This window comes from Mobula birostris, chromosome 5 (genome assembly GCF_030028105.1).
Source record: "Mobula birostris isolate sMobBir1 chromosome 5, sMobBir1.hap1, whole genome shotgun sequence".
NCBI classification, from domain to species: domain Eukaryota; kingdom Metazoa; phylum Chordata; class Chondrichthyes; order Myliobatiformes; family Myliobatidae; genus Mobula; species Mobula birostris.
This window is the reverse complement of record NC_092374.1, coordinates 45287965-45315387: the sequence shown is the minus strand read 5'-3', so window position 1 is coordinate 45315387 and position 27423 is coordinate 45287965. Positions and strand designations below refer to the sequence as shown.

Genomic DNA, 27423 nt, shown 5'->3' with positions numbered 1-27423 from the left:
GATGTGAATCGTTACATTTCTCTTTCCACAGATGCTCCCTGACACAGAGTGCTTCCAGTACTTTTCTGTTTTGATCCTACCTTAGTCAGTGTGTCATTCAAATGCAGGACTGCCATAGTAGCTTTCACAGTTTGTATTAACTTTCTCTTGTTTTCTTTGCTTAACTCCAGTGGAATTGATTTAGGTTAGGACACAGCTGCATGATTTGTATCTGGACAAGCAGTTGTTTGTTGTTTGTAAATAGAAACTATCTTCAGTGCCCATCCTGGATTAGCATGTCGCAATTTCTGATGAGAAATATAATTGTTTTGCTCAAATTTCTTCCTGAGTATGCATAAGTTTGAAGAGTTGAAGTAATGTAAAAATAAAATAATAATTGTTTTATTATTTAAAGAGACAAAGACTACAATTTAATATTTATTCAAAGGAATGCCAGTTTACATGTGTAACATTAGTTACAGGACTAGAAAACTACTTAAGCACTAATCGTGGCTCAGTATGTCATTAAAAGCTCACTTAAATGTACTGTAAGAAAATAAGATCTTTTTGAAGATGTCTTAGAATTGGAGTTCATATTTGCTGGATGTTCTGATTAAGGTGAAGGTGGGTCCAAGATCTTTAAATTAGGAAATAAACTAGAAAATAATTCATGGATTGGGTATTAGACTTATGAAATGAAAAATTGTTGAGGGTTTTTTGAGTGTGTAGTTGAGGGAAACCAGATGATGTACTTCTTTTTGATAATGCATCATGGAAGAGATTAATTCAAACAGATAAGATTTGGTAGGATGTGAAAACATACTGGTGAAGATTGAGATTGGGTAATGAACAGAAAGCAGAATGGGACTCAAAGCACAGATGACCCAACTCTTCACAACCTATGCTCGTGACTTGGGTGAATAGACAAAGTGTAACAAGTGCTTCCAGGTTTGCTGTTGTCACCAAGTGAGTGGAATTGTGGGTTGTGATTAGAATGTACAGAGGCTTCAAGTTCAGTTCATTTGAGTTAACTTGAACTCTCGACATGGTACTGAACTGTCAAGTTAACTGAATCTCAATCTCATGTTATTGATTTAAAAAATCATACATTGGTGGTATTAACTGAGATTTATGTTGTTTAATATGGTTTACTCTCCTTTTAGATAGAGAGGCTAACTGAATGGGCGAGGACATGGGAGGTGGAATATAAGTGGGAAAAGATGTGAGCATCCTTTGTGTTGGGGAAAAAATAGAAAGACAGTGTGTCTTCTACATAGTGACAGATTGAACAGTATTAGTGTTAATAAGTCACTGATAGCTAAGGTATAGAAGGTAGAAGAACATTGGTGGCAATGTCTTACTGCAATTATGTGGCATCCTGGGAAACACACACCTCTACCAAAGTGGGCAAATCTGCTCTTCTTACCAAAAGAGGGATGTAAAAAGGAAAGACATCAGATGTTCATCAAATTTAATCTTGAGATTCTATACTGATACAAGGTCTGTAAGGAAAACACAATCAAAATTAATCAATAAAATTATAATTAAACATGGAGGAGACTAGAGCTTATAGTCATGGACATCAGATAATGATGGAATGGGAGAACGCAACGGAAATAGAGCCTTAAGTTAAACTGCTGCCTGTAAAACTATAGAGTTGGTGTGAACATTGCACTTGCAGTTTTAAGACAGTGTGGCTTTAATGACACTTATGGAAATACCTACCTATCATGTGCTGAAGAACATCTTCAAAGCAGTGTGTCTCTACTGAGATAAGGAAATAATTGTAAAGAGAATATTCTTCCTTGTCCATAATAAATGTCTTTTTAATCTCAGGCTTTTGATGGAAAACATACTATGGTTATATTAATTGAAGGCTGACTCTACTTTTTGATTGATTTTGGTAATAGTACTACCTCAGTTCAATTCATCTAGGAACTAATAATATTTTAAATGAAATGAATGGTGGCATAAACAGGACTACAAAAACTTAATTTGTTCGTGGACTGAGATTTTTTAAGCAAGTTTCTTTTATACTGTTTAGGTGAGGAAAGAATATGGCAAATGCTTCCGTACCCAGTGCTGCAGTCGGAAAAGCACAGACAGTTCTATTGGGTCAGCAAAGACATCAGGTGCTCGAACTCCCGGTCGATACTCTACAGGCTCTCAAGTAAGCCGTCAACATAGAAAATGCACTTTTGTTCCTAGCTTTTCACATCATTCCCTTTCATCCCCCTCTTCCACCCACCCACCTTCCCCTTCACCTGGGTACACCTATTCCCTGCCAGTTTATGCTTCTTTCACTCTCCTTAGATTTTTATTCTGGCTTCTGCTCCTCCCGCTTCCCTTTCAGTCCTGATGAATGTTCTTGGCTTGAAAAGTCAACTATTCATTTCCCTCCATAGACGCTGCCTGACTTACTGTGTTCCTCTAGCATTGTGTGTGTGTGTGTTGCTATGGAATATGCAAGTTTTCTTCATTTTAGATTTTCTCTAGTAGAAGTAACTGTTAAAAATAATTTATCTGAGATCCTCTGTTAGCTCACAAAAGGGCAAGCTGAGTGTATTGTCACATGCATGAGTACGTGTACAATCAGGTGCAATGAAAATCCTGCAGCAGCATCACAGGCACGTCATATAAGATCAGCAGCATTCACAGGAAAAAACCTAAATTAAACTGGCTAGAGGTTGAAGCAGTTGGTTGGATCAAGGAGAGGCTAGAGATCAGTATAGGGGTGGAGATGCCCAGAATCAAGCTGGTGGTGTGACTGGAGCCTTTTGGTGGGGTGATAGGTTATGGAGAGGAATCTGAGGTGAGTCAGTTTCTCAGCATTGGTCAAGAGTCCTTTCTCTCGTTGCACTGTTGTACTTCGGGCAATGAGATGCAAGCATACCAGGAGTGATCAATGATGCTTACTACCCACCCAGAACATTGCTACCTCGTTTTGTGGGAAACACATATTATGATTAACCCAGTCTTGTGCTAGAAAGGGCTACAATGATATTCCAATTCAGAATTCAGCAGTTTTATTTTCAGGTCCAGAGCACTAGAAGAAGTGCTGTGCAACTCAGTTTCTAGTCAGACTACTACGAACTAGCCTCATACTGTTCTGTCACAAACAAGAAAATCTGCAGATGCTGGAAATTCAAGCACACACACAAAATACTAGAGGACCTGAGCTCCTCATCCAGTACAAATGATGTTTCGGGCTGAGACACTTCATCAGGTCCTGACTATACTGTTTTCCTTAGATGCTGCCTGGCCTGCTGAGTTCCTCCAGCATTGTTGTGATTGTCCTCATACAGTCCTGTTTAACATTTAACAAAATAATACGATTTTGATACTAGAGCTTACTGAACAACCTGATGCCAATATGCAGTCTCCAGTCATATAATCACACTGACACGAGGAAATCTGCAGATGCTGGAATTTCAAGCAACACACATAAAAGTTGCTGGTGAACGCAGCAGGCCAGGCAGCATCTCTAGGAAGACGTTTCAGGCATTCTTTTTCTCTCTCTCCTTTTTCTCCCTCTGTCCCTCTCACTATACTCCTTGCCCATCCTCTGGGCTTCCCATGATCCTCTCATATCCCTTTTGCCAATCAACTGTCCAGCTCTTGGCTCCATCCCTCCCCCTCCTGTCTTCTCCAATCATTTCGGATCTCCACCTCCTCCTCCCGCTTTCAAATCTCTTACTAGCTCTTCTTTCAGTTAGTCCTGACGAAGGGTCTCAGCCCAAAATGTCGACTGTACCTCTTCCTAGAGATGCTGCCTGGCCTGTTGCGTTCACCAGCAACTTTTATGTGTGTTACATAATCACACAGTATCATATGCACAAAGAACATTTTAAAAACTACTTAATTATCTGATTCTAATTGACATTCAGTTATTCTTTAATGGCAGACTTTTACTGTGCTCTACTCATTTCCTTATTGCAAGCAAAAATGAAGTATGGAATCTTTAATGCTGTGCAGTGAACATTTAATGTCATCTGCCTACAAGCTGGGCTGTATTTATTTCACAGCACTCAGTAACAAGACACCCCAGTAATCAACTTCCCATGATCAATCTCAAATCCTCTCTGTGAGGTTGCCATTATTGGACAGATGCGTGTCATCCTTTGTTACGTGACTTGTGGGCGATCACAGTTAGGCCCAATTAAACCATCAGGACAAAAATTAATCTTTCTAAATTCAGGAGTGTGGCCTGCTGTTTCACAACACAAACTGAAGCTTAAAAATTAATTTAAAATCAAATTGATGTGCAGAATTTAAATGAAGTTACTTAAAGAAAAATTTAAAAATGGAAATCTTAATGTGTGTTTCCTTAGCTTTAGCACAGGGTATGAAAGTTTTATGTACTCTTAAAAACCCTTGATCATGTTTCTAAAATATTGTTGTATAAATCCTTAGGTTATTTATCAGGCACTGTACGAGAAAGTGAAAAGGAAGGGTTTGTGAGCCCTTGGTAAAATCATTACTATCTTCCCTGAATTCATGTTTCAACTATAATAAAATAAAGCCATGTTGATTTTAGCCATCATAGATACAACACAGAAGGCCATTCAGCCCACTGAATCTATACTAACCCTCAACCATATATTTACATCAATACTACATTTTTTATTTTCCCCCACATTTTCATTACCTAGATTTTACCTCTCACTTTCACACAGGGGTCAATATACAGTGGACAATGAATCTACAATGTATACGCCTTTGGGATGTCAGGTCAAGTCTAGGTAAAATTTTTGTGCACACGCCCAATGAGGCACAGGTACAGTGGAAAAACTTGTTTACAGCAGCATCACAGGTACCTAGATTGAGACAAATAAAGATTATAAAACGGGACTTTAGTCCAAAACAAAGCACAGTCAGAGACAAGTCCACGGTAGTGTGGTGTTGTGGTCCATAGTATTCCAGCACTGAGATAACGTTAGGGTTGTGCAGGCCTGGTCAAAAATCTGATGGTTACAGGAAAGTAGCTGTTCCTGAATTTCGTGCAACACACATCAAGGTTTCTGGTGAACGCAGCAGGCCAGGCAGCATCTCTAGGAAGAGGTACAGTCGACATTTCGGGCCGAGACCCTTCGTCAGGACTAACTGAAGGAAGAGCTAGTAAGAGATTTGAAAGTGGGAGGGGGAGGGGGAGATCCAAAATGATAGGAGAAGACAGGAGGGGGAGGGATGGAGCCAAGAGCTGGACAGTTGATTGGCAAAAGGGATATGAGAGGATCATGGGACAGGAGGCCCAGGGAAAAGGAAAAGGGTATAGTCAGAAGGACAAACGGAGAAAAAGGAGAGAGAGACAAAGAATGTGTGTATATAAATAAATAACGGATGGGGTACGAGGGGGTGGTGGGGGCATTAGCAGAAGTTAGAGAAGTCGATGTTCATGCCATCAGGTTGGAGGCTACCCAGACGGAATATAAAGTGTTGTTCCTCCAACCTGAGTGTGGCTTCATCTTTACAGTAGAGGAGGCCGTGGATAGACATGTCAGAATGGGAATGGGATGTGGAATTAAAAGTGTGGCCACTGTGAGATCCTGCCTTCTCTGGCGGACAGAGCGTAGGTGTTCAGCAAAGCGGTCTCCCAGTCTGCGTCGTGTCTCGCCAATATATAGAAGGCCACATTGGGAGCACTGGACGCAGTATATCACCCCAGCCGACTGACAGGTGAAGTGTCGCCTCACCTGGAAGGACTGTCTGGGGCCCTGAATGGTGGTAAGGGAGGAAGTGTAAGGGCATGTGTAGCACTTGTTCCGCTTACAAGGATAAGTGCCAGGAGGGAGATCAGTGGGCAGGGATGGCGGGGACAAATGGACAAGGGAGTTGTGTAGGGAGCAATCCCTGTGGAAAGCAGGGTGGGTGGGGGGTGGAGGAAAAGATCATGGTGTGGAGCTTCATGTTTCATCCTGCCTGATGGCAGCAGTGGGAATAGGGCATGATCTGGATGGTGCAGATACTTTTTTAGGCAGCACCTCTTTCAGATTCTTTCAATGCTTGAACACTTATGTAAATAGCTGTGCCCTGTGGCACGATAGATCAAATGCAGGAATGTGGGATTCAACTGAGCGATTTATCACTGACACAGGCCCACTAGGCAGAATGGCTTTCTTACGAGTCATACATTTTCTATTATTCTCAAAATAATAATTATTATTACCTTCTATTATTACTGTGCCTGTCAGATGAAATGGATTCATGGAACAATCTCTTAGTTTGTTTTAGTTAGTTGTATGTGGTTGTAATTGTGATAGGATGTGTTAGCATACCTGTTTAAAATGATTTAGTTGTTTTCTTTAGCAGAGGAGTTATTTGGAGCTGGATCAATTTAATTTTTGGAAGCTTTAGGGGCAGGGAGGAAGCAGCTCCATAATATGAGGTGGCAAGGTGTTAAGAGAAGTCTGAGAGATGTGTCCTGGTTGGTTATGCAGATAATTGCAGACACTCTCCTGAACTCCACTGTTGAGTGAACTATCTGCTCTGGACAGGAGTAATTGACTCACTTGTCTTGTGCTGTGGTTTTCTCTAGAGCCGGATTAGAAGGATGTGGAATGATACGGTTCGAAAGCAGTCCGAATCTTCCTTTATCACAGGAGATATCAACAGTTCAGCATCATTGAATAGAGGTTAGTGAAAATGAGGAAGCCTTTCAGTTAATTTTGTGTTAGTTTATAATAACATTGCTGATGTCTAAATAATGTATGGTCATTTTGGAACTTAAGCTTCTTGGATTGGGCAAGGGTAAAATCTAAATATTATATATCTCATAAAGTTAAGAATATCATTGGCTGGGGTTTATTTTGATGAATGACAAAGTAAAATTGCATGCTTATAATATTGATTAAATAGTTTTTTTTCAAAAATGTAAAGGAATACAGTAATTATTGGATTAGTAATGATATTTTTAAACAATTGAAGTACCTAATTAGTTCATCAACCAGAGGTTACACTATTTCCAAATAAGCAAACATGTGGATCTTCTAAGTTTATTCAGGGTTTAAGTTTCCACTGGCTTGCATCCGTCTCTTTTTTTTTCTCCCCATTTGTAATCTTCTGCAGAAAATTCAGTGTTCCTCATTTAATGCGTGTCAGTTAAGTTCTGGATTCCTCAGAGCAATAATATATATCTAAAACTAGCTTCTGCATTCAATGTTAAGTGAAATAACTTGTAGTGAAAGCTGATAATCATTCGTTGTGTATTTTGCAGTTTCTTAGCATGGGTAAAAAGCCTACCAGGGAAACTCAAAACAGTGAGATACTGTGTTTAAGGGTGTGTTATTGAATTTTTTTTTTCAAATATCTGATCCTTTGGTTTGGAGAGAGTTTTGATTTTGTGTCTATGCCAGATTGCAATCACTTTTGCATTTAGCTTACTTTAGTGTATTGTTACATACTTTATTATTTTTTCTCCAGTCATCAGCAGTAAATCACTGTTTGTCAAATAATAAATTTTGCGCTCGAGATTACTTTCTGCAAATTTTACCATATGCTAAGCTTGCATTTTCATTTCGCTTTTTTGTTCAAAATTTGCTGAGCTTATGATTTTGATCAACAAATCTCTCAAGTGCTTATGTTCTTATGTATGGTTGATGAATGGTGGCCTTACCAAACAATAATCCTTTGATCAGTATGTCTCCATGTAAGCCACATGTTTTGTTTCAATATGTGCCAGTCTTGCCTCTATCTTTCCAAGACTGCCTTAGTCTTCATGGAAATACACAATATTTTCTTTTTTGTGATGACCTCTCTTAGTAGTTGGTTTTCAGGACAGTAGTCTCTCAGCTATATCACATTTCGATAAAGTGATCTGCTTCAAGGACAAGCTGTCAGTGGGGAGCAGATTGGAACTATTCTGGAGATACTTTTTTACAGTGGTGGTGATCCATTTGGAAAGATGATTTTGAGGGTTCATGCACACTAACTAAAGTGTCAAATGGACTCTTCCTTTTCCCACTTGATGTGATAGTAACAAATCTGTGTTGAGTTTAATGTTGCTACTTTGCCAAGTGCCTACCCCACTGACTGATAATGCTGTTGTACATGCCCAATATAATCGTCAGGGGTGCTTCAGAACTTAATGTTCCTGAAATAGAGATTTAGATCAGCATTGATCACCTGACCCTGAAGTCACTTTAGATGTCTGACACTGAAGGTGGAGCAGAAAAGATGCAAGTGAAAATTGCATCAGTTATCACCGACTCCCACTGGTACTTCTCTCAAAAATACAGCTGAAGATGAATTTGAGCATGTTGTAAATAATCCTGAGACTGGGTTTCAGGTGAGCAGGAACTTGCACCAGACATGAGATAAGAAAAATATTAGTATCAAATCTTCCAGTGATACCTACAGTAATGGAGGTTTTTCTTTCTCTCTCCCATGTTGCAAGCACCAACAGGGAACACTAGTTTGGTTAAATTGAGCTGAGTGACTTCAGTCCTTGATGATAGCCAGCTTCAGCTGTTACATTGTAGTTTACTCACATCCTTACACCCATAAACAACTTTTAAATTGTGACCATTCTCAATACAGTAAACTTGATTAGTTTTATTCAAGGTTGCACATCTAAACTTTTAAATATCCACTATTTCTGCTTTAATAAAAGTCTAAGTCAACTTGATCAACTCAGGTGGACCTGAGAACAGGTCTTTTCTGAAAATGGGCCTCAGACCTGAAACCTAACCAGCTGAATATTTCCAACACTTTAAGTTTCTATTTCAGATTTCCAGCATCTGCAGTTTTTCTTCGATTTTCATTTACCGAGTGATTATATTTGATTTTCTCGCAATGGAGAAGCCTTGTGGGTTAATATAAAGTGCCATGAACAAATGTGTTGCCCTTTTGTCATCACCTCTGTCTTCTCCCAGACAATCACTGATCTCCACACATGCATGTGTTTGGATACTTCTGCAAGGCCCAGGCCAACATGAACTGGCTTTAAGTGATTGAGATCTTGTGGTTGCAGCTTAGGCAGGACACCATTTGATAAATGCAGAGGTGACTTGTTTGTGAATTTGCCTTTAAAAAGGTGAGTGAAGAAATATAGCTAGATGTTTGAACAATATAATAGAGCCATGATTACCTTCCTTTCCACACAAATCTAAAGCATTGGATGAGCAACTTTCAAAAGAAGACTGAGATTTTTTCTTACACCTGACCAAGAGGATACAAGGATCTGAGAAATAACGTTCTGCCCATGATCCCAAGTTATTCGTACAATGACATTGAAGGAAACCATCGAATCCACCAGTTGCATGGAAGGAATCCTATCAATCACGCTCTCGCGGCCTGAACTCCCTGTAACTTGTTCTCTCTTTCACATGTCTATTAGTTCCCGTTTGGTCAATAATCTGCACCAAGGGGTAATTTACAGCATTATACCAGCTTGTCTTCGGGCCGTGGGAGAAAGTAGGAGCACCTGGAGGAGAATCCCAGAATGTCACAGAGAGAATGGGCAAACTCGGGGCAACAGAGTAATATAACAGTTGGCGCATTGCTATACAGCACCTGTGACCAGGGTCCAGTTCCCCTTGCTGTCTGCAAGGAGTTTGTATGTTCTCCCCATGAATGTGTGGTTTTCCTCTAGGTGCTCCAGTTTCCTCCCACCTTCCTAAAATATACGGGTTAGTGAGTTAATTGGTCACATAGGTGTAATTGGGCAGGGTGTGCTCTTTGGGCCGGAAAGCTTGTATCTCTAAGTTAAGGAGCTAAAATCCAGTTAGATGATGCCGAAAGTAAGAATGAAACCTGGGTCTCTCGTACTGTGATGCAACCCCTGTTGACGATAGTCTAAGAGCTAATCAAACCCACTGCCTCTTATACTCAAGAAAGCAACAGGGAACACTTATTGACACTTTGGCATATGTTCTTACAAGCAGCAAAAAATGAAGCCACAACAGTTAATGACCTGGTGCTGGTGAAAGAGACTTAAGGATACTGTATGCTCAAACCTTTTGAAACATTAGAACAAAAATTTCAGCCCACTTGGTGTTTCAAAGTCTTCATCTTCTTTGTGAAGGAAACATTCTAAATGTTGAGGCTTATGCAGGAGAGTTAAACAGATCCAGGCATCTGATGGATATAAGTGTCAGCAGGATAGTAAGTTGGTATAAAAAGTGGCTCAGCCCTTAAACCTTTTGAAGTAACTTTCCTTAAACCTATTGTGCCACTCTCAATCTAAGCCTTACTGTTTTGGCAAGCTTCGCCTTCTAGTACAGATTTCAGATGGCACTCTTGGGATTCAGATAAGCCAGTTCCAAGACAGCATGTATATTTCAAATTCAACAAAATTGAATTTCATTCCTCTCCATGTAATCCGAATAAGACACAGGAGCAGAATTAGGCCATCTGACCCATCAAGTCTGCTCTGCCATTCAATCATGGCTGATCCTTTTTTCTATCTCCTCCTCAACCCCAGTTCCCAGCCTTCTCCCCGTAACTTTTGGTGCCATGTCCAATCAAGAATCTATCAATCTCTGCCTGAAATACACCAACAATTTGGCCTCCACAGCTGCATGTGGCAACAAATTCCACAAATTCACCAGCCTTCGGCTAAAGAAATTTCTCCGCATCTCTGTTTTGAAAGGGCGCCCCTCTATCCTAAGGCTGTGCCCTCTGAACCAAGTCTCTCCCACCATGGGAAACATCCTATCCACATCTACTCTGTCTAGGCCTTTCAACATTCGAAAGGTTTCAATGAGATCCTCCACCTCATCCTTCTGAATAGTTTTCCAATCAGGATACATCTATTCAAGGCAAAAATAACTCTCACAATTTTTGCTACAGTATTACACTGATTAGTGTTGGCAGTTTTATTTTAGGATAGCAAATCTGCTGTAAATCAATTAGTAAATCATATCTACAGACATCCCACCTCTCCCAGAATTTCTGGGAGTCTCCTGCATATTGATAGCGACACCCTGATGCCTGCAAATTATATGCAATATCCCGGAAATCGATTTTTTTTGAGAGCCTGAGAGAGAGCAAGAGAGCACGAGACGGAACGCGAAAGACAGCACGCAAGAGAGAGTGCGTGCCATGGCAGAGTGTTCCAAAAAAAGAAAATATAAAACGTACTTCACCCCAGAATACACTAAGGTGTACCACTGCCTAATAGGGGTCAAAAATAATGACAGTGCTCACTGCACTGTTTGCAACAGTGACTTTTCTATTGCCCATGGTGGGTTAAGACAGTAAAAGACATGTTGAGGTGAATTTAACAGGTGTCATTTGTTCATTAGCATAGCTAACGTTATTTAAACTAGCTGGCTAGCTGCTAAGAAGCTACTCTATTGCATGTATCCCACCCCTCCCGGAAGTTCCGGGAGTCTCCCGCAAATTGATGGTGCTACCTCCCTGAAATGAGTTTTTGCAGGGTGGGATATCTGTATCTAGCTCTGTGGTAGAAGCAACTATACTCTGTTGTTTGTGATTTACCATGGAAACAAAGAAGATTTCATGAAATCAAAAGGAATGTGGAATTATTGTACATGTTCTCAGTTATAGAGCCATGTGTTGGCATACTTTATGTTCTGTAAAGAGTTTTTCTTTTATCTTAACCTTACAGCATAAACCGATGAGCACAAGAGAAAAAATCTTAATACAGTCAGCCCTCCGTATCCGCAGATTCAACCAACCGCGGATCGAGAAAACCCGGAAGTTCTCTCTCCACTCGTTGTTTGAGCATTGTTCGCCTCGCGTCTCGTTCGGTTGCGAAGAAGCAATTACCATTAATTTATATGGGAAAATTTTTGAGCATTCCCAGACCCAAAAAATAACCTACCAAATCATACCAAATAACACATAAAACCTAAGATAACACTAACGTATAGTAAAAGCAGGAATGATATGCTAACAACAGGAATTCTGCAGATGCTGGAAATTCAAGCAACACACATAAAAGTTGCTGGTGAACGCAGCAGGCCAGGCAGCATCTCTAGGAAGAGGTGCAGTCGACGTTTCAGGCAGAGACCCTTCGTCAGGACTTGGTGAACGCAGCAGGCCAGGCAGCATCTCTAGGAAGAGGTGCAGTCGACGTTTCAGGCCGAGTCCCTTCGTCAGGTCTTGGTGAACGCAGCAGGCCAGGCAGCATCTCTAGGAAGAGGTGCAGTCGACGTTTCAGGCAGAGACCCTTCGTCAGGACTTGGTGAACGCAGCAGGCCAGGCAGCATCTCTAGGAAGAGGTGCAGTCGACGTTTCAGGCAGAGACCCTTCGTCAGGACTTGGTGAACGCAGCAGGCCAGGCAGCATCTCTAGGAAGAGGTGCAGTCGACGTTTCAGGCCGAGTCCCTTCGTCAGGTCTTGGTGAACGCAGCAGGCCAGGCAGCATCTCTAGGAAGAGGTGCAGTCGACGTTTCAGGCCGAGACCCTTCGTCAGGACGCTACTGGCAGAACCAATAGTACCATCGGCAGCTTTCAAGATTCTTTCTCTCTGTGTGTAAATACATAGTACGAATGGTGGACGCAGGCAAGTTCAACGCACGCACAATGTCTTTATTTCGTTCACCACGATCGACACGCTTAATTATGTCCAGTTTTACGCTAAGCGTAACACCCTTATGAGCTCTCTTAAGCTTTTCTGTTACCTTAGGACACATCTTGCTAACGAATGCACAAAATAAATCGAGATACAGCACTCTCGCTGCTCAGGGTGTGCGCTGCCTCTATAACGGCTCGCTGCAAAACAAACGCTGAACGCTATTTTCGCTTTTCGTATCACCCTAAGGAGCTCTCTTAGGCTTTTATATAAGGGACTTGAGCATCCACAAACCTTGGCATCCGCGGGGAGGTCCCGCAATCAATCCCCTGCGGATATGGAGGGCCGACTGTATAACCAGCAGGCCAGCCAGCATCAGTGGAGACTGAATTGCATTTAACATTTCTGATTGATGACAGATTGATGGAAAATCCTGACAATTCTGGACAATGTTTCTCACTCTGTGCATGCCGCCTTGGCTGAACAGAGGAGCACTTTTAGTAATAGACGAAGACAACTGCGCTGCTCCAAAAAACGCTATATGAGGTCATTCTTACCCTCAGCTATTAGGCTGTATAATGAATCATCCTGTAGCCAGGGAGTTGATGACACTCTCTTGTTACACTGTGGTAATTTATTTTTTATTCTTTCTACTTCTCTTCTAATAGTTATATCTGTGCACTTCTAATACTACTGTGACACTATAATTTCCTTCGGGATCAATTAAATATCTATCTATCAATTATCTGTTCTTTTTCTCTCAGCATTGATGGCTGCTGAGTATTTCAAAGTTCAAAGTAAATTTATTAGTTCAAAGTAAATTTATTATCTAAGTACATATATGTCACCGTATACAACCCTGAGATTCATTTTCTTGTGAGCACACTCAATAAATCCAATTACCATAATAGAGCCAATGAAAGACCACACCCAACTTGATGGACAAACAAGCAACGTGCAAAGACAACAAACCAGGCAAATACAAAATAAAATTATAAATAAATAAATAAATAAACAAACAAACAAGTGAGCAAGCAAGAAATATTGTGAAAATGAGTTGAAGGTTCCTTACAATTGAGTCCATAGGTTATGGGAACAGTTCCGATTCGGGGTGAGTGAGGTTGAGTTCAGTTATCCCATCTCCTTCAAGAGTTTGATGGTTGAGTGGTAATAACCGATCCAGAACCTGGTGGTGTGGGTCCTGAAGCTTCTGTACCTACTTCCTGATGGCAGCAGCAAGAAGAGAGCATGGCCTGGACGGTTGGTGTCCTTGATGATGGGTGTTGCTTTCCTGCACAGCGCTCAGTGTAGGTGTGCTCAGTGGTGGGAAGGGCTTTACCTGTGATGGACTGGGTTGTATCCACTACTTTTTGTAGGCTTTTTGAATGTCCATTCAAGGATATTGATGTTTCCATACCAGGCCATGATGCAACCAGTCAATACACTCTTCACTGCACATATATAGCAGTTTGTCAGAGTTTTAGATGACATGGCAAATCTTCACAAATTTCTAAGAAAGTAGAGGCACTGCTGTGTTATCTTCATGAGGGCACTTACATGCTGGACCCAAGACAGATCCACTAAAATGATACCACTGATATATTTAAAGTTGCTGACCCTCTCTACCTCTGATTCCCTGATGGAGACTGGCTCATGGATCTCCAATTTCCTCCTCCTGAAGTCAATAATAAGCTCCAACATTTGACTGAGATATTGTTGTTGTGGCACCACTCAGCCAGATTTTCATACTGTACTTCCATACTATATACAGTATATAGTACTGTGAAAAAGTCTTAAGCACATGTAAAGAAAATCTATAAAAATAAAAAAAACATTTAAAAAATAATGAAATGCGTATTTACTATAAAGAATGTTAAATAGTAAAAACCTAAATCAAATCAATATTTGGTGTGACCCCCTTTGCCTTTCAAACAGCATCAATTTTCTTATAAAACTGCACAAAACTGTTGTGCAATTTTATAAAAGAAAATAATCAACTAGTGGGTTGTTCCAAGCATCTTGGAGAACTTGCCACAGTTCCTCTGCAATCTTTGGCTTGCTTCTGTCTCCCCGGGTAATCCCAGACAGTCTCGATCATGTTGAGATCAGGGTACTGTGGAGACCATACCATCTGTTGCAGAACTCTATGTTCTTTTTTTCACTGTTTTTTTTTAATGACCTTGGCCATGTGTTTGGGGTCATTGCCCTGTTGCAGATGAAGTTGGCACCAATCGGACACCTCTCTGATGGTATTGTGTGATGGATGAGAACTTGCTTGCACCTCTCAGAATTGAGGATACCATTAATACTGACCACATCACCAACTGCATTTGCAGAAATGCAACCCCAAATGGACAGGGAACCTCCGCCATGCTTCAATGTTTGCTGAAGACACTCATCCATGTAGTGTTCTCCAGCTATGCTACAGAAAACTGCTTCCTGTTTGAGTCAAATATTTAAAATTCAGACTCATCACTCTTCTATGAACATCACTTCTGACAAGACTTCTCTGGTCTGTAGACTGGTGTACTTGGATATGGTGGTTTCAGAGATTATAGTAGTTCTAGACTTCTAATTCAGGACATCGGTTTGATGTACCTCTCCTCTGCTGACTCAGTTTCCGTGGCTGACTACCGTGCTTCTGGTTCTCAGCCTTGTCTGTTTCTTTGTGCTTCCTCAGAAGAGCATGAACAGCACATCCTGAAACTCCTGTCTGCCGTGAAATTTCTGCTTGGGAGAGACCTTGCAAATGCAGGATGACTGCCTTGCGACTCATTGCTATGCACACTCTTGCCATTGCATAGGAGGTGATGATTTTAAGGCTAAACTGTCATAACTGCTACACCCTCGCCTTTTAGTTTAGTTTTCTTTCGAACAGTTTGATTCCTTCTGCACCCATTCTGTTTCAGTTTATTAGTTTAGTTCATTCAGCTCATTATGCTATTGATCATTAGCACCTGTTGTTATCTTTGTTTATATACCTACAAAGTAATCAAGTTTTTTTTATTTGAAAAGTGGTCTGTTACTTAACATGTTACTTTCTTTAATGAAACACAAAAATTTCTCTGTAATGCTTAACCTTTTAGAAAATTAATGTTTGAGCATCTAAAACAATTTTTTAATAAGAGTTTAGGGTGCCTAAGATTTTTGCATAGTACTGTATATCCTATATGTTGATTCATCACCACCTTTGATTTGGCCAATGACAGGGGTGTCATTAATGAACTTAAATACGTCATCAGAGTTGTGCTTAGCCTGACAGTCATGAGTACAAAGCTAGTAGAGCAGGGGGCTAAGCACACAGCTTTGTGATGCACCTGTGCTGATGGAGATTGTGGAGGAAATGTTGTTTCCAATTCAAACTGCAAGTGAGAAAATCAAGGATCCAGTTGCACAAGGAGGTACTGAGGCCAATGTATTGAAGCTTATTGAATGGCTCTGAGGGGATGATTGTGCTGAATGCTAAGCTGCAGTCAGTAAAGAACATCCTGATGTATGCATTTCTATAATTTTTTGTTTCTATTTCACATTTCTGCAGTTTTTTTTTGTTCTCTGTACTTGGATACTGACTGTTGATTTACAATGCTTTCCACCACTCTATATTACTTCGAAATTTTTTTTTTCATTTCAGTGTGAAATCTGATCAACTGATGATGTAGATTACTTTTCTTTGATGTGATTTTCTTTTGTGGACATTGTTCCGATTCTATGGTTGTACTTGGGTTTTGAAATTCAGATCAGTAGAATTAACCACTATTGTGCAATAGAAAATCTTCTTGTGCTATAAGTTTGAAGTAATTTTAGTATCAAAGTATGTATGGCGTATACAGCCTTGAGATTTATCTTCTTGCAGCCAGCCGCAAAACAAACAAACAGAACAGAATCTATGATAAATCACACATAAGAAAGAGCAACAAACAACCAATGTGCAAAAAAAGGACAAATCGTGCAAATCATAAAAAAGTAAACAACTAATACGAAGACCATGAACTGCAGACTCCCGAAGTGAGTGCACAGCTGCAGAGTCTCTTCAGCACTGAGGGCGAGTGAACCGGGTCCAGGAGCCCAATGTCTGCAGGGCAACAACTACTTCCAAACCCGGCAGCATGGGACCCAATACTCCTGCACCTTGTGCATGATGATATTAGCAAGAAGAGAGGGAGTCAGGTCAAACCCAGGCAGATGGGATGGACTCAGATTAGGCATCTTGGCTGACATGGAGAAGTGAGCTGAACACCGTTTCGTTTTTCAGTCTTGCCCTCAATGTTTTAATATTTTTAATCTGGTTTAACACTTAAGTTGGCTGAACATCAGTTTGTTTTCCACTCCGAGGCTTCAACACTTTAATCTGGTTTGAAATCCATTCTGAAGCCTTCACCATGAGTGGGTATAGCTACAAGACAGTGGAGTTGTGAGATCAGAGTTTTCCTTCTCCGAGACGAGCTGCCAACTACTGCTGAAGAGCCCCATCCTCCCACACTGACTGGTTTAAAGCTGCCGGTAACCTGCCTATGCCCCTTCCCCTGTCACCAGAAATGGTTGCATCAGGCTTGGTAGCTTTGCCACACTTGAAGAGTAAAAGACAGGTGAGAGTAGATATAGGACCGATAGAAAATGATGCTGGAGAAATTGTAATGGGAGATGAGGAGATGGCAGAAGAACTGAACAAGTATTTTGCATCAGTCTTCACTGAGGAAGACAGCAGGATACCGGACACTCAAGGGTGGCAGGGAAGAGAAGTGTGCGCAGTCACAATTACGACAGAGAAAGTACTCAGGAAGCTGAATAGGCTAAAGGTCGATAAATCTCCTGGACCAGATGGAATGCACCCTCGTGTTCTGAAGGAAGTAGCTGTGGAGATTGCGGAGGCATTAGCGATGATCTTTCAAAAGTCGATAGATTCTGGCATGGCTCCGGAGGACTGGAAGATTGCAAATGTCACTCCGCTATTTAAGAAGGGGGCAAGGAAGCAAAAAGGAAATTATAGACTTGTTAGCTTGACGTCGATGGTTGGGAAGTTGTTGGAGTCGATTGTCAAGGATGAGGTTACAGAGTACCTGGAGGCATATGACAAGATAGGCAAAACTTATCATGGATTCCTTAAAGGAAAATCCTGCCTGACAAACCTATTACAATTTTTTGGCTGATTGGCAGGAAACAGAGGGTGGGAATAAAGGGATCCTATTCTGGTTGGCTGCTGGTTACCAGTGGTGTTCCACAGGGATCAGTGTTGGGGCCGCTTCTTTTTACATTGTACATCAACGATTTGGATTATGGAATAGAGGGCTTTGTGGCTAAGTTTGCTGATGATACGAAGATAAGTGGAGTGGCCGGTAGTGCTAAGGAAACGGAGAGTCTGCAGAGAGACTTGGATAGATTGGAAGAATGGGCAGAGAAGTGGCAAATGAAGTACAATGTTGGAAAGTGTATGGTTCTGCACTTTGGCAGAAAAAATAAATGGGCAGACTATTATTTAAATGGGGAAAGAATTCAAAGTTCTGAGATGCAACGGGACTTGGGAGTCCTCGTACAGGATTCCCTTAAAGTTAACCTCCAGGTTGAGTCGGTAGTGAAGAATGCGAATGCAATGTTGGCATTCATTTCTAGAGGAATAGAGTATAAGAGCAGGGATGCGATGTTGAGGCTCTATAAGGCGCTGGTGAGACCTCTCTTGGAGTACTGTGGGCAGTTTTGGTCTCCTTATTTAAGAAAGGATGTGCTGACGTTGGAGAGGGTACAGAGAAGATTCACTAGAATGATTCCGGGAATGAGAAGGTTAACATATGAGGAACGTTTGTCCGCTCTTGGACTGTATTCCTTGGAGTTTAGAAGAATGAGGGGAGACCTCATAGAAACATTTCGAATGTTAAAAGGCATGAACAGAGTGGATGTGGCAAAGTTGTTTCCCATGATGGGGGAGTCTAGTACTAGAGGGCATGACTTAAGGATTGAAGGGCACCCTTTCAGAACAGAAATGCGAAAAAATTTTTTTAGTCAGAGGGTGGTGAATCTATGGAATTTGTTGCCACGGGCAGCAGTGGAGGCCAAGTCATTGGGTGTCTTTAAGGCAGAGATTGATAGGTATCTGAGTAGCCAGGGCATCAAAGGTTATGGTGAGAAGGTGGGGCAGTGGGACTAAATAGGATAAAATGGATCAGCTCATTATAAAATGGCAGAGCAGACTCGATGGGCCGAATGGCCTACTTCTGCTCCTTTGTCTTATGGTCTTATGGAAGACCAGGAGCTGGACTTGGCTGTCAGAGAATATTTGAGGTGCATGCCCTTGGGAGCATTTAATAGGTAGTGGGTGCTTATCCCCATTACTTCCCCCAGTTATAACAACCTTAAGGAACCAATTTTATACTATGTTTTTAATGCATAATATACTGTGCCCCAAAAGATGGCACAGTGGCAGAGCCAGCTGTGCTGATCCCTCACAGAGGCAAAGACCTACTGCAGGTTCAATTGTAACTCCAGGTACACTGTGTGGAGTTTGCACGTTCTCCCTATGACTGCATGGATTTTGCCTGGGTGCTTTGGTTTCCTCCCACATGCAGATTGATGGGTTAGTTGGTGACCGTACAATGTCCCAGGTGTGTAGGTGAGCGGTAGAATCTGCAGGGATTATATTGGACAGAATATAAAAATATAGGATTAATGTAGGATTAGAGTACATGGGAGGCTAATGGTTGGCACACACTTGGTGGCCAAAGAACCTGTCCTGTATCATGACTCCGTACAAAGGCAATAACAGTCAACTCATTTGCAGAGTCTCTTGCTACAATAATACAATCCTAGTTACCATCATTCAATAACATTGGAATATAGCTTCAAAGACAATTTGATTTAATCTTATTGATAGCTAATAGTGGATTATTTCTGTTGGCCAGATGTGATGCAAAATGAAGCAATCAGGTTCACAACCTGGATCACAGGAGGACCACAACATTAAAAACAAATCCCTGCAGATTTTGGAGTAGATAATCAGTCATAAGCAAAGCAAAATATTTTAGAAAAATGGTCAGCACATTGTATATGCACAAACTTAATTTAAAATACTCTGATTTTATCACTTCCATTACTTCCAATAAGTCTAAACATTGATTTCATTTTAAAATTGAAAGTCTGAACAAATATTTCTTGAGGTGTGCACCTGCTTAATTTGCCTTACATTTATAACTTATTTGTTTGTACTCCACCTGAATTAGGCCAAAAAAGGGAGAAAAATTATCTCCCTGTTTGTTTCCTTAAGGAGACCAGAGAAAGTTGATTTGGGTTCAGTAATATATCCAGGAAAGCACATAACCTTTGTTGATAGTAACTTGTTTTGGTGATTTCATAACTGTAAACTTTGAGCTAAGTGATCAAGTTCAGCTTATGCCAGCGTCTTTGCCACAGTTCAGCTGAATTCAGTGCCTTCAGCACAAGAAATGACAAGTCTTCAGTGCAGATGATCAGGTTACATTGATCTTCCTTGGTTTCTGAGCTGGTTCCGAAACCATGGAACTAAAGATGAGTACAACACCCGTTCTGGGCATCAGATGAAATACAGAGAATTGTCTGTTTGGATGACTTCAAAGAGGGTAACAAATAAAGCTGCTTATTTTAAATACACTGACATTCATGAGCATCATGTTCAAATTTCATAAGTATTTAAGCTACCTTTAATTTACTAAGAACCGTGCTACAATGCACCTACTGAAAACAATAAATAGTTTGTTGCCATCATGTTTGTCATTCGGCTCATGTTCAGGCTGAGGCTCTTTGCACAAGAGTTGGATTGTAAAGGGGAGGTGAAGTTCACTGGCCTTGGCATGAAGGCAGCGATTGACTGACTCTGCCATCAAAGAGCCCTGGTGAAAATGGAATGAATGAAGACAGTAGCTGCAGGAGCAGGTCAAAAGCTGGGTATTCTGTGGATAGTGACTTCAATCTTGATTCTCCAAAGGAATATAGTGATGGGAAACTCTCTACTTGCCTGCATGGGAGTAGCTTGCAAAACACATAGATATGACATCATCAAGTCAGAGCAGTTCTCTAGACTGGTGTCCTATTCACCATGTCTATCGTGCACTTCCTCCATCAGCCCTACAGTTTGTTTCCTTTGGAAAATGCTACTCAAATCTATTTCAACAGCCTCTTCTAAACTCCTGGCTTCTGGCTGAAGACATAAGAGGCTGTAGATGCTGGAATCTGGAGCAAATAACATTCCCCTGCCAACTCCAGCCCTCCTTTCCCCTGCCTGGTGAAACCCAGCTGTCATCTTTATTCCCTCCTCAATCCATCATTCAAATCTCGTTCCTGTCTCACCACTTCCCCTCTCCTTTTTATACTGACCATCTCCCTTCTCCACTCTCAGACCTAATGCAAGGTTTTAACCTGAAAAAGTCGACATTTTCTTTCCCCCACTGAGGCTGTTCAACCCGATGAGTTCCTCCAGCAGATTGCTTGTTGCTTCAGATTACAACATTTGCAGTCTTGTGTCTCCCAAACCCATAACTTTGCACTAGCAACTGCAGCACCATGAAGTCTGGAATTATTCCAGGTTACCCACCATCCTAGATTTCCTTCACGCTAACCAACTCTAAATTGTGGAAACCTTAATCCAAGGCCATTGTAGGATTCTGTCACTAGAGTAACACCAGCAGTTCAGGACTCTTAACTTCTCAACAAATTCCCAGGTGCACCTTGCTAGCGATGTCCATATCCTTGTAGACGGATGTGTAAAATCAGGTCACTCACAGATAATAGATTACAGGTGAGTTTCAAGAGTTTTTCTTCAGTAATGAATTCCTGTTTGACTGGGTTAATAAAACAGCATCAGATTACCCTTCTAAAATAATGCCAAACTGAATTGTCAAATTTAAGAAACTAATTATAATTAAACATGTAATTTGAAAATAATTTTAATTGCACCTTGAATAATGGAATAACAATATTTTTGGCTTGTCCAAAAGAAAACTTTAGGCTTATAAACTTACATTTTTAAAATTCTATTTGTTCAAAACTATCCTTTGGCTTGTCCTAATTCATTCATCTTTTGGGTCATTTTTCTGGAACATGATATTTCTTATGCCTCATTGCTTTTCCTTTCTCTTTTCCCCCTGACTTTCTTCCTCTCCCCCCTTCACTCTCCCCCCCTTTGCTCTTCCTCCCCTCCCCCCTCCCCTTCCCCCTCCCCCTTTCACCCCCTCACTATTCCCCTGCCCACCCTCCCCCACTGCTCTCCCCCCCCCGTTCTCTTTTCCCTCTCTCTGTTCCTCAGAGCCTACTACTGCTCAGCATGATAAAAGCCAGGGCTGAACCTCTGTTGATCAGTGTAGTCCTCACTGGCAGTCCAGGACAGGTATAAACAAATATTGCAACATTGGTGCTGGAGTTGTATGTAGGAGGAATTTCTGTTGCATCTGATAGGTACAATGAGAAGAGAGATATAAACCAGGGGATAACATCTGAAGTAGATTTAGAACAACATTCTGAAGTGGATACAAGTTTGCAGGCTGTCACTTCCTACAAGGCGAAACCTAACATAATAGATGGCTACGAGACTTTGATGTTCCACTCCCACCTTTTACAAACACTTTGTAAGGGAGAATAAACCTACACCTCGGTATAACCCTGCATCATCTGGCAACCCTGTGATCTGTCTAAGAGGCTGAGATATATGTATGTATATAAAAACAAACAAACACACACACACCCCCTTAAAGAACAAAAACTATTCAAAATAATAGGTGGGATTCCATTCCTTTGCTAGGGTTACTATGCCACTTAATTGGGACAGGTGACTGTTGCCGAAAAGTTTCTAACTAGCATCAGTTGTGTGCGCTTGTGTGGCAGTTAGACACAGCACCATACTTAGAACGGTTGTTAAATAGCATCAGTTGCATGTATTTATGTTCAAAAAGCAGTGATTTTGGTCACTGATAGTTGTCAAGAAATGAGCAGTAAGACAATTCAGAACTGTTTTGCTCGCTACGGTTTCAAGCATTCAGGCTTTGGGATGCCAGAAACAGCTAGGAGTGAAAATGAAATGATTTCACTGCTTCAACAAGTTGCAAACTATAAAGATTTTAGAGGTATCAACATTCATCTTGAATGTGACAATGAAAATGAAGATTTGGAGGATGCAATTGTATGAAGGCAGTTCATTATTTGAACTAGATGTCTGCGCTGATTTTGTTCATTTACAATCAATCAAAAGAACATGGCAGTGTACACTGAGTTAATTCCTCCATTGATAAATATTAGGAACTTATACACAGTTTTATAGTCCTAAAGAAGGGCCAGACCCCGAAATACCGACTGTTTATTCATTTCCGATGATGCTGCCTGAACTGCTGTGTTCCTCCGACATTTTATGTATATTGCTTTGGATTTCCAGAATTGTAGGGACCCCTTAGGATTCCATGGGCAGACTGTTAAGGGTTAAGTTTGCTGTGTATGTTGCATGTTACTTTGAACACTATTACGTTTTGAGGGTGGGGTTTTTCAAATATATGTCCCAGTAAAGTGTATGTTAAAAGTAATTTCACTGGTGTCGATGTTTGTCGACACCCTTGCACTGGTGACCCTGACGTTCCTTCGGACAATTCTAGAGTGATCTCACTCATTTTACAATCATGACTGCAAACACTGTTACTGTCAAGCTCCCTGAATTCTGGCAGGTACATGGCTGCCGTTTGGTTCGCTCTGACAGAGTCCCAGTTCGCAGTGCGGGGAACTGCGCAAAACGACACGAAATATTACTATGCCATCGCAGTGTTAGACAGCTCTACAGCGACCAAGGTGATGAGCATCCTACAGCATCCCCGGGAAGTCAGCAGGCATGAGACTCTTAAGCAACTCCTTCTAGAGACTTCTGAACTTTCTGAGTCTGAGTGCGCCTGTCGGCTCCTCTCACTGCCCGGCTTAGGCGACTCCAAGCCGTTGGAGTGGATAGACCACTTGTGCCTCCTTGACAGACTCGAGCCACGTTTCATCTTCAGAGAGTTTTTCCTGTAACAACTACCAGGTGAGGTGCAGTCGGCTCTGGCTAACTCTCCCCTCAAAGACCTCCAGACTCCAGCAAGAGAGGCTGACAAGTTGTTTACCATCACTAAGAGGGCCTGTGTGACCATGCGGCTGGTTGACTTCACCGCCACCTAAACATGCAACAATCGCAGCCGCACAACAATGGTCTCCTAACCTGTGTTCTGACCATGCGAGGTTTGAGCTGAGAGCTAAGTGCCACCCACCCTGCGGGTTCAAGGTGTCGGGAAACAGAACGGCCGGCACCTGTGAGCTGCTATGGGCGTCGACAGGTCAGGCAGTTTGTTGTTCATTACAGACTCTGTTTCTAGACGCAGTTGCCTCCGTGAGCGTCATGCCCACATCTAAATTGGACCTACAAAATGGGGAATATGGACTGTCTCTCAAGGCTGTGAACGGCAGCACCATTAGGACTTTTGCTAAGCGTGAGATGGCATTGTGCTTCAGCGGGCAGAAATTCCGCTGGAATTTTGTGTTGGCGGCAGTGTCTACACCCCCGCTGGGGGCAACTTCCTCTGCACCAACAGCCTTCTTGTTGATGTCCAGAACCAGCGCCTCATCAAAGCAGAAACTTTCTACTCCCTCTCCAGCACACTCAATGCCACCAGCATTTCAAGGTTGTCCAGCACCCTTTCCACTTCCGACGACTTCCACCGCCTCCTTGCTGAGTTCCCTGACCTGACTGAATCTACCTTCTCGTGCTAAATACGGGGTGGAGCACCACATCCTCACCATCAGCCTGCCTGCTCATGCCTGCGCCAGGTGCCTCAACCCAGAGAAGCTGGCTGTTGCCAAGGCTGAGTTTGATGCCATGGAGGGCCTGGGTATTGTCAGACAGTCCAGCAGTCCCTGGGCTTCCCCTCTCCACATCTTGTGAAAACCAGGGGGCGGGGGGCATCCATGTGGCGATTACTCCCATCCCAGTGATGCCACAACTTCTAACTGATACCTGATCCTGCACATCCAGGATATCTCTGCTCGCCTGGCAGGGAAAATTATTTTCTCGAAGGTGGGCCTCGTTCGTGGTTATCACATTGTCCACCCAAATGACTTTCCTAAAACCGCTGTTATTACACTGTTTGGTTTGTTTGAGTTCCTTCGAATGCCGTTCAGGTGGAAAAATGCAGCCCAGACCTTTCAGCACCTCAAGGGCAGTGTTCTCAGGGATTTTACTCAGCTGAAGATGACATTTTGGTTGTCAGCTCTTCTAGGGACGAGCAACTCTTACACTAGAGAAGCCTTTTCGAATGCTTTAGTCAGCACAGTCCTATCGTCAACCCAGCAAAGTGTCAGTTTGAACAGTCCGTGGTCGATTTCCTCAGACGCTGTCAGTGCAGTGGGTCACTTCCCCTGCCGGCTAAGGTTCAGGCCATTAACTGCTTCCCTTGGCCAGTTACCTTTAAGGCCCTGCAGGAGTTTTTGGGCACGGTGAACTTTTATCACGGTTTTGTCCCCAAAGCGGCTCAGCTCATGTACCCCTCTCTATGTTACCCTTAAGGGCGAAACGGCCAAGCACCTCGTGGACTGGACGGAAGAAAGGTCCAAGGCATTCTCGGACACTAAGTAGGCATTGACTAAGGCAACACTGCTGGCACCCCCCCCCCCCCCAGTGCGCCGATCGCTTTCACCATGGACACATTGGATTCCGCAGTCGGCACAGTGCATGAGCAGTTGTTCAATGGTGTTTGGCAGCCTCTCACTTTTTTAGCATCAGCTTTGCTCCTGCGAGCGCAAGTACAACACGTCGGACCGTGAGCTTCTCAGCCTGTGTTTGGCAGTGCGGCATTTTTGTTTTCTCCTAGAGGACCACCCACTTACCGGTTTTGTGGATCATAAGCCCTGAACGTTCACCATGGCTAAGGTCTCTGAACCTTGGTCTGCTCGACAGCAGCGCCATCTTTCTTTTATTTCAGAGTTCACCACGGACATCCAGCACGTCGCAGGGAAGGATAACCTCGTGGCTGACTGTTTTTCCCGGTCCTTCACCAGTGCTGTCCATTTGGGCATGGACTATGCTCAGATGGTGGCAGACCAGGTTTCTGACCCGAGTGTGCAGGCGCTGCGTTTGGCAGACACAGGGTTGAAGTTGGTGAACATTGCTTTCGGTGACAGTGGTGTTTCACTACTGTGTGATTTGCCAATGGGGCGACCCAGGCCAGTTGTGCCAGCGAGCTGGCGGTGGCGCATTTTCGATACAGTCCATCGGCTTCCTCAACCGGGCCGGAGGGCATCGCAGAAATTTGTGACAGAGAAACTGGTGTGGCACAGGCTTAAGGAGGATGTCAGGGACTGATCTAGTGCTTGTTTGGGGTGTCAACACGAGAAGGTGCATCGACACAACACAGCTCCTTCGGCCTCCTTTCGCCGTTCCTGAACAGCGTTTCGACCATGTGAATGTAGATTTGGTTGTCCTAATGCCCCCGTCGCTTGGGTTTACTCACCTCCTCACCATCATTGATAGGACCACATGTTGGCTGCTGTCATCCAGTTCAGCCGCGGAGATGGCACGAGTATTCGTTTGCTCGTGGATCACTCCGTTCGGCATCCTGGCGTGGTAGAGCTACTAGGACTTGATGTTTCAATCTCTATGATAAGTCGGCACTCTCGATGTTGGCAGTGGGCTTGGACTGGTGACAAGGAGGACAGGTACGTCATCGGGGTCATCAGGTGGGCGCCCTCCTTCTTTGACGTTTCGTTGATAAGCCCACAACGTCTCCAGAGGGCTCAACGGTGCTACCTGGCGTCCCAGATACAACCCCTCAGTTCCATACCCTCCTGTCTTCAACTTGCAGCCCAGTTGTTGTCCTTCCTTTAATCCTAATCCAATTGCTGTTTTCTTCTGCTGCATTTGACAAGGACTTGATTGCTTGTTGGAGGGAGTGACCCCTTACCCCCATCTTCTTCAATAGACTGGTCGTAGACGTAGCGACGAATCCCCTGCATCCCACTTCTACAGGGAAAATCTTGGTCTTCCAGCTTCAGTTGCCAGTTCAGAGTACTTGGTCTTTTTCCTCTCATAAGCTTCTTCAACACCACCTTCCCATGGTACTGTCAATTCCACAACATATGCCAGCTTGGCTGTTGTGGACCACAGGACCATGTCTGGCCGGAGTGTTGTAGCCGCAATGTCTGTGGGAAACACAAGCTTTTTTTTCCAGGTCCACGTCCATTTTCCAATCCCAAGCAACCTGCAGAATGCTTACCTCTTTTGATGTTATATGGTGCTCTGGAGGTTAGCCTGCTGGTACAAATCGTGTGGCATGAACATTTCTTGCCGATGTTTGTGGGAGAGCATTTGTGGTGATTCGCCTCTGTTCCAAGATTGATGCCAACTGTCTGAGAACTTGGTTATGCCGCCAAGTGTACCGCCCCTGGCTGAGGCTCGTGGTGCATCGGATATCTCTTCAGAACAAGTGATGCAGTTTACATCTGAACTCTGATGTGCTGTTGCCCATGATCTGGGGGTCAAACTGCACCGGACCATGGCTTATCACCCTCAGGCCAACAGTCTGAGTGAGCAGTTCCACCGGTCAATGAGAGCGGCTCGCTGTGCATGCCTCGGTGATGGTTGTTGGGTGTACAGATCACTGTGGGTCATGTTGGACCTGCGGACTGCCCTTAAGGTGGATCTTCAGTCCTTTTCTGCAGAGCTTATTTTCGGGCAACACCTGTGGGTGCCGGGAGAGTTTCTCCCAACGTCCACCATCCCATGGTCTGCTTCGCAGCAGCGGTCAGCTTTTATGGCCAGTGCCAAACCTTCCACTCAGTGCCCACAACGTAGCATAGCCTGCTGTGGTTACACCTGTTGCCGGGTCTGCAGGAGGCGAAATATGTGTTTGTGCATCATGATGGACATTCGGTTCCCCTGAGGCCACCTTATGACGGCCCGTTCCACGTGTTGGAAGCGGCAGTTAAGTTTTTTTTATGCTGGACTT

At 42.8% G+C, this 27423-nt stretch overlaps 1 protein-coding gene across 6 annotated transcripts in view; it reads left to right on the top strand.

Moving 5' to 3' along the window:
• The window catches only part of LOC140197677 (adhesion G protein-coupled receptor L3-like), a 587218-nt gene that overhangs the window by 528336 nt on the left and 31459 nt on the right, over positions 1-27423 (top strand). For all 6 annotated transcript variants that reach the window (XM_072257981.1, XM_072257983.1, XM_072257978.1 and 3 more), the window contains 2 exons: positions 2024-2149; positions 6515-6611. In XM_072257981.1, coding sequence (XP_072114082.1) covers positions 2024-2149; positions 6515-6611 — 223 coding nt within the window. The remainder of the gene's footprint in view (positions 1-2023; positions 2150-6514; positions 6612-27423) is intronic.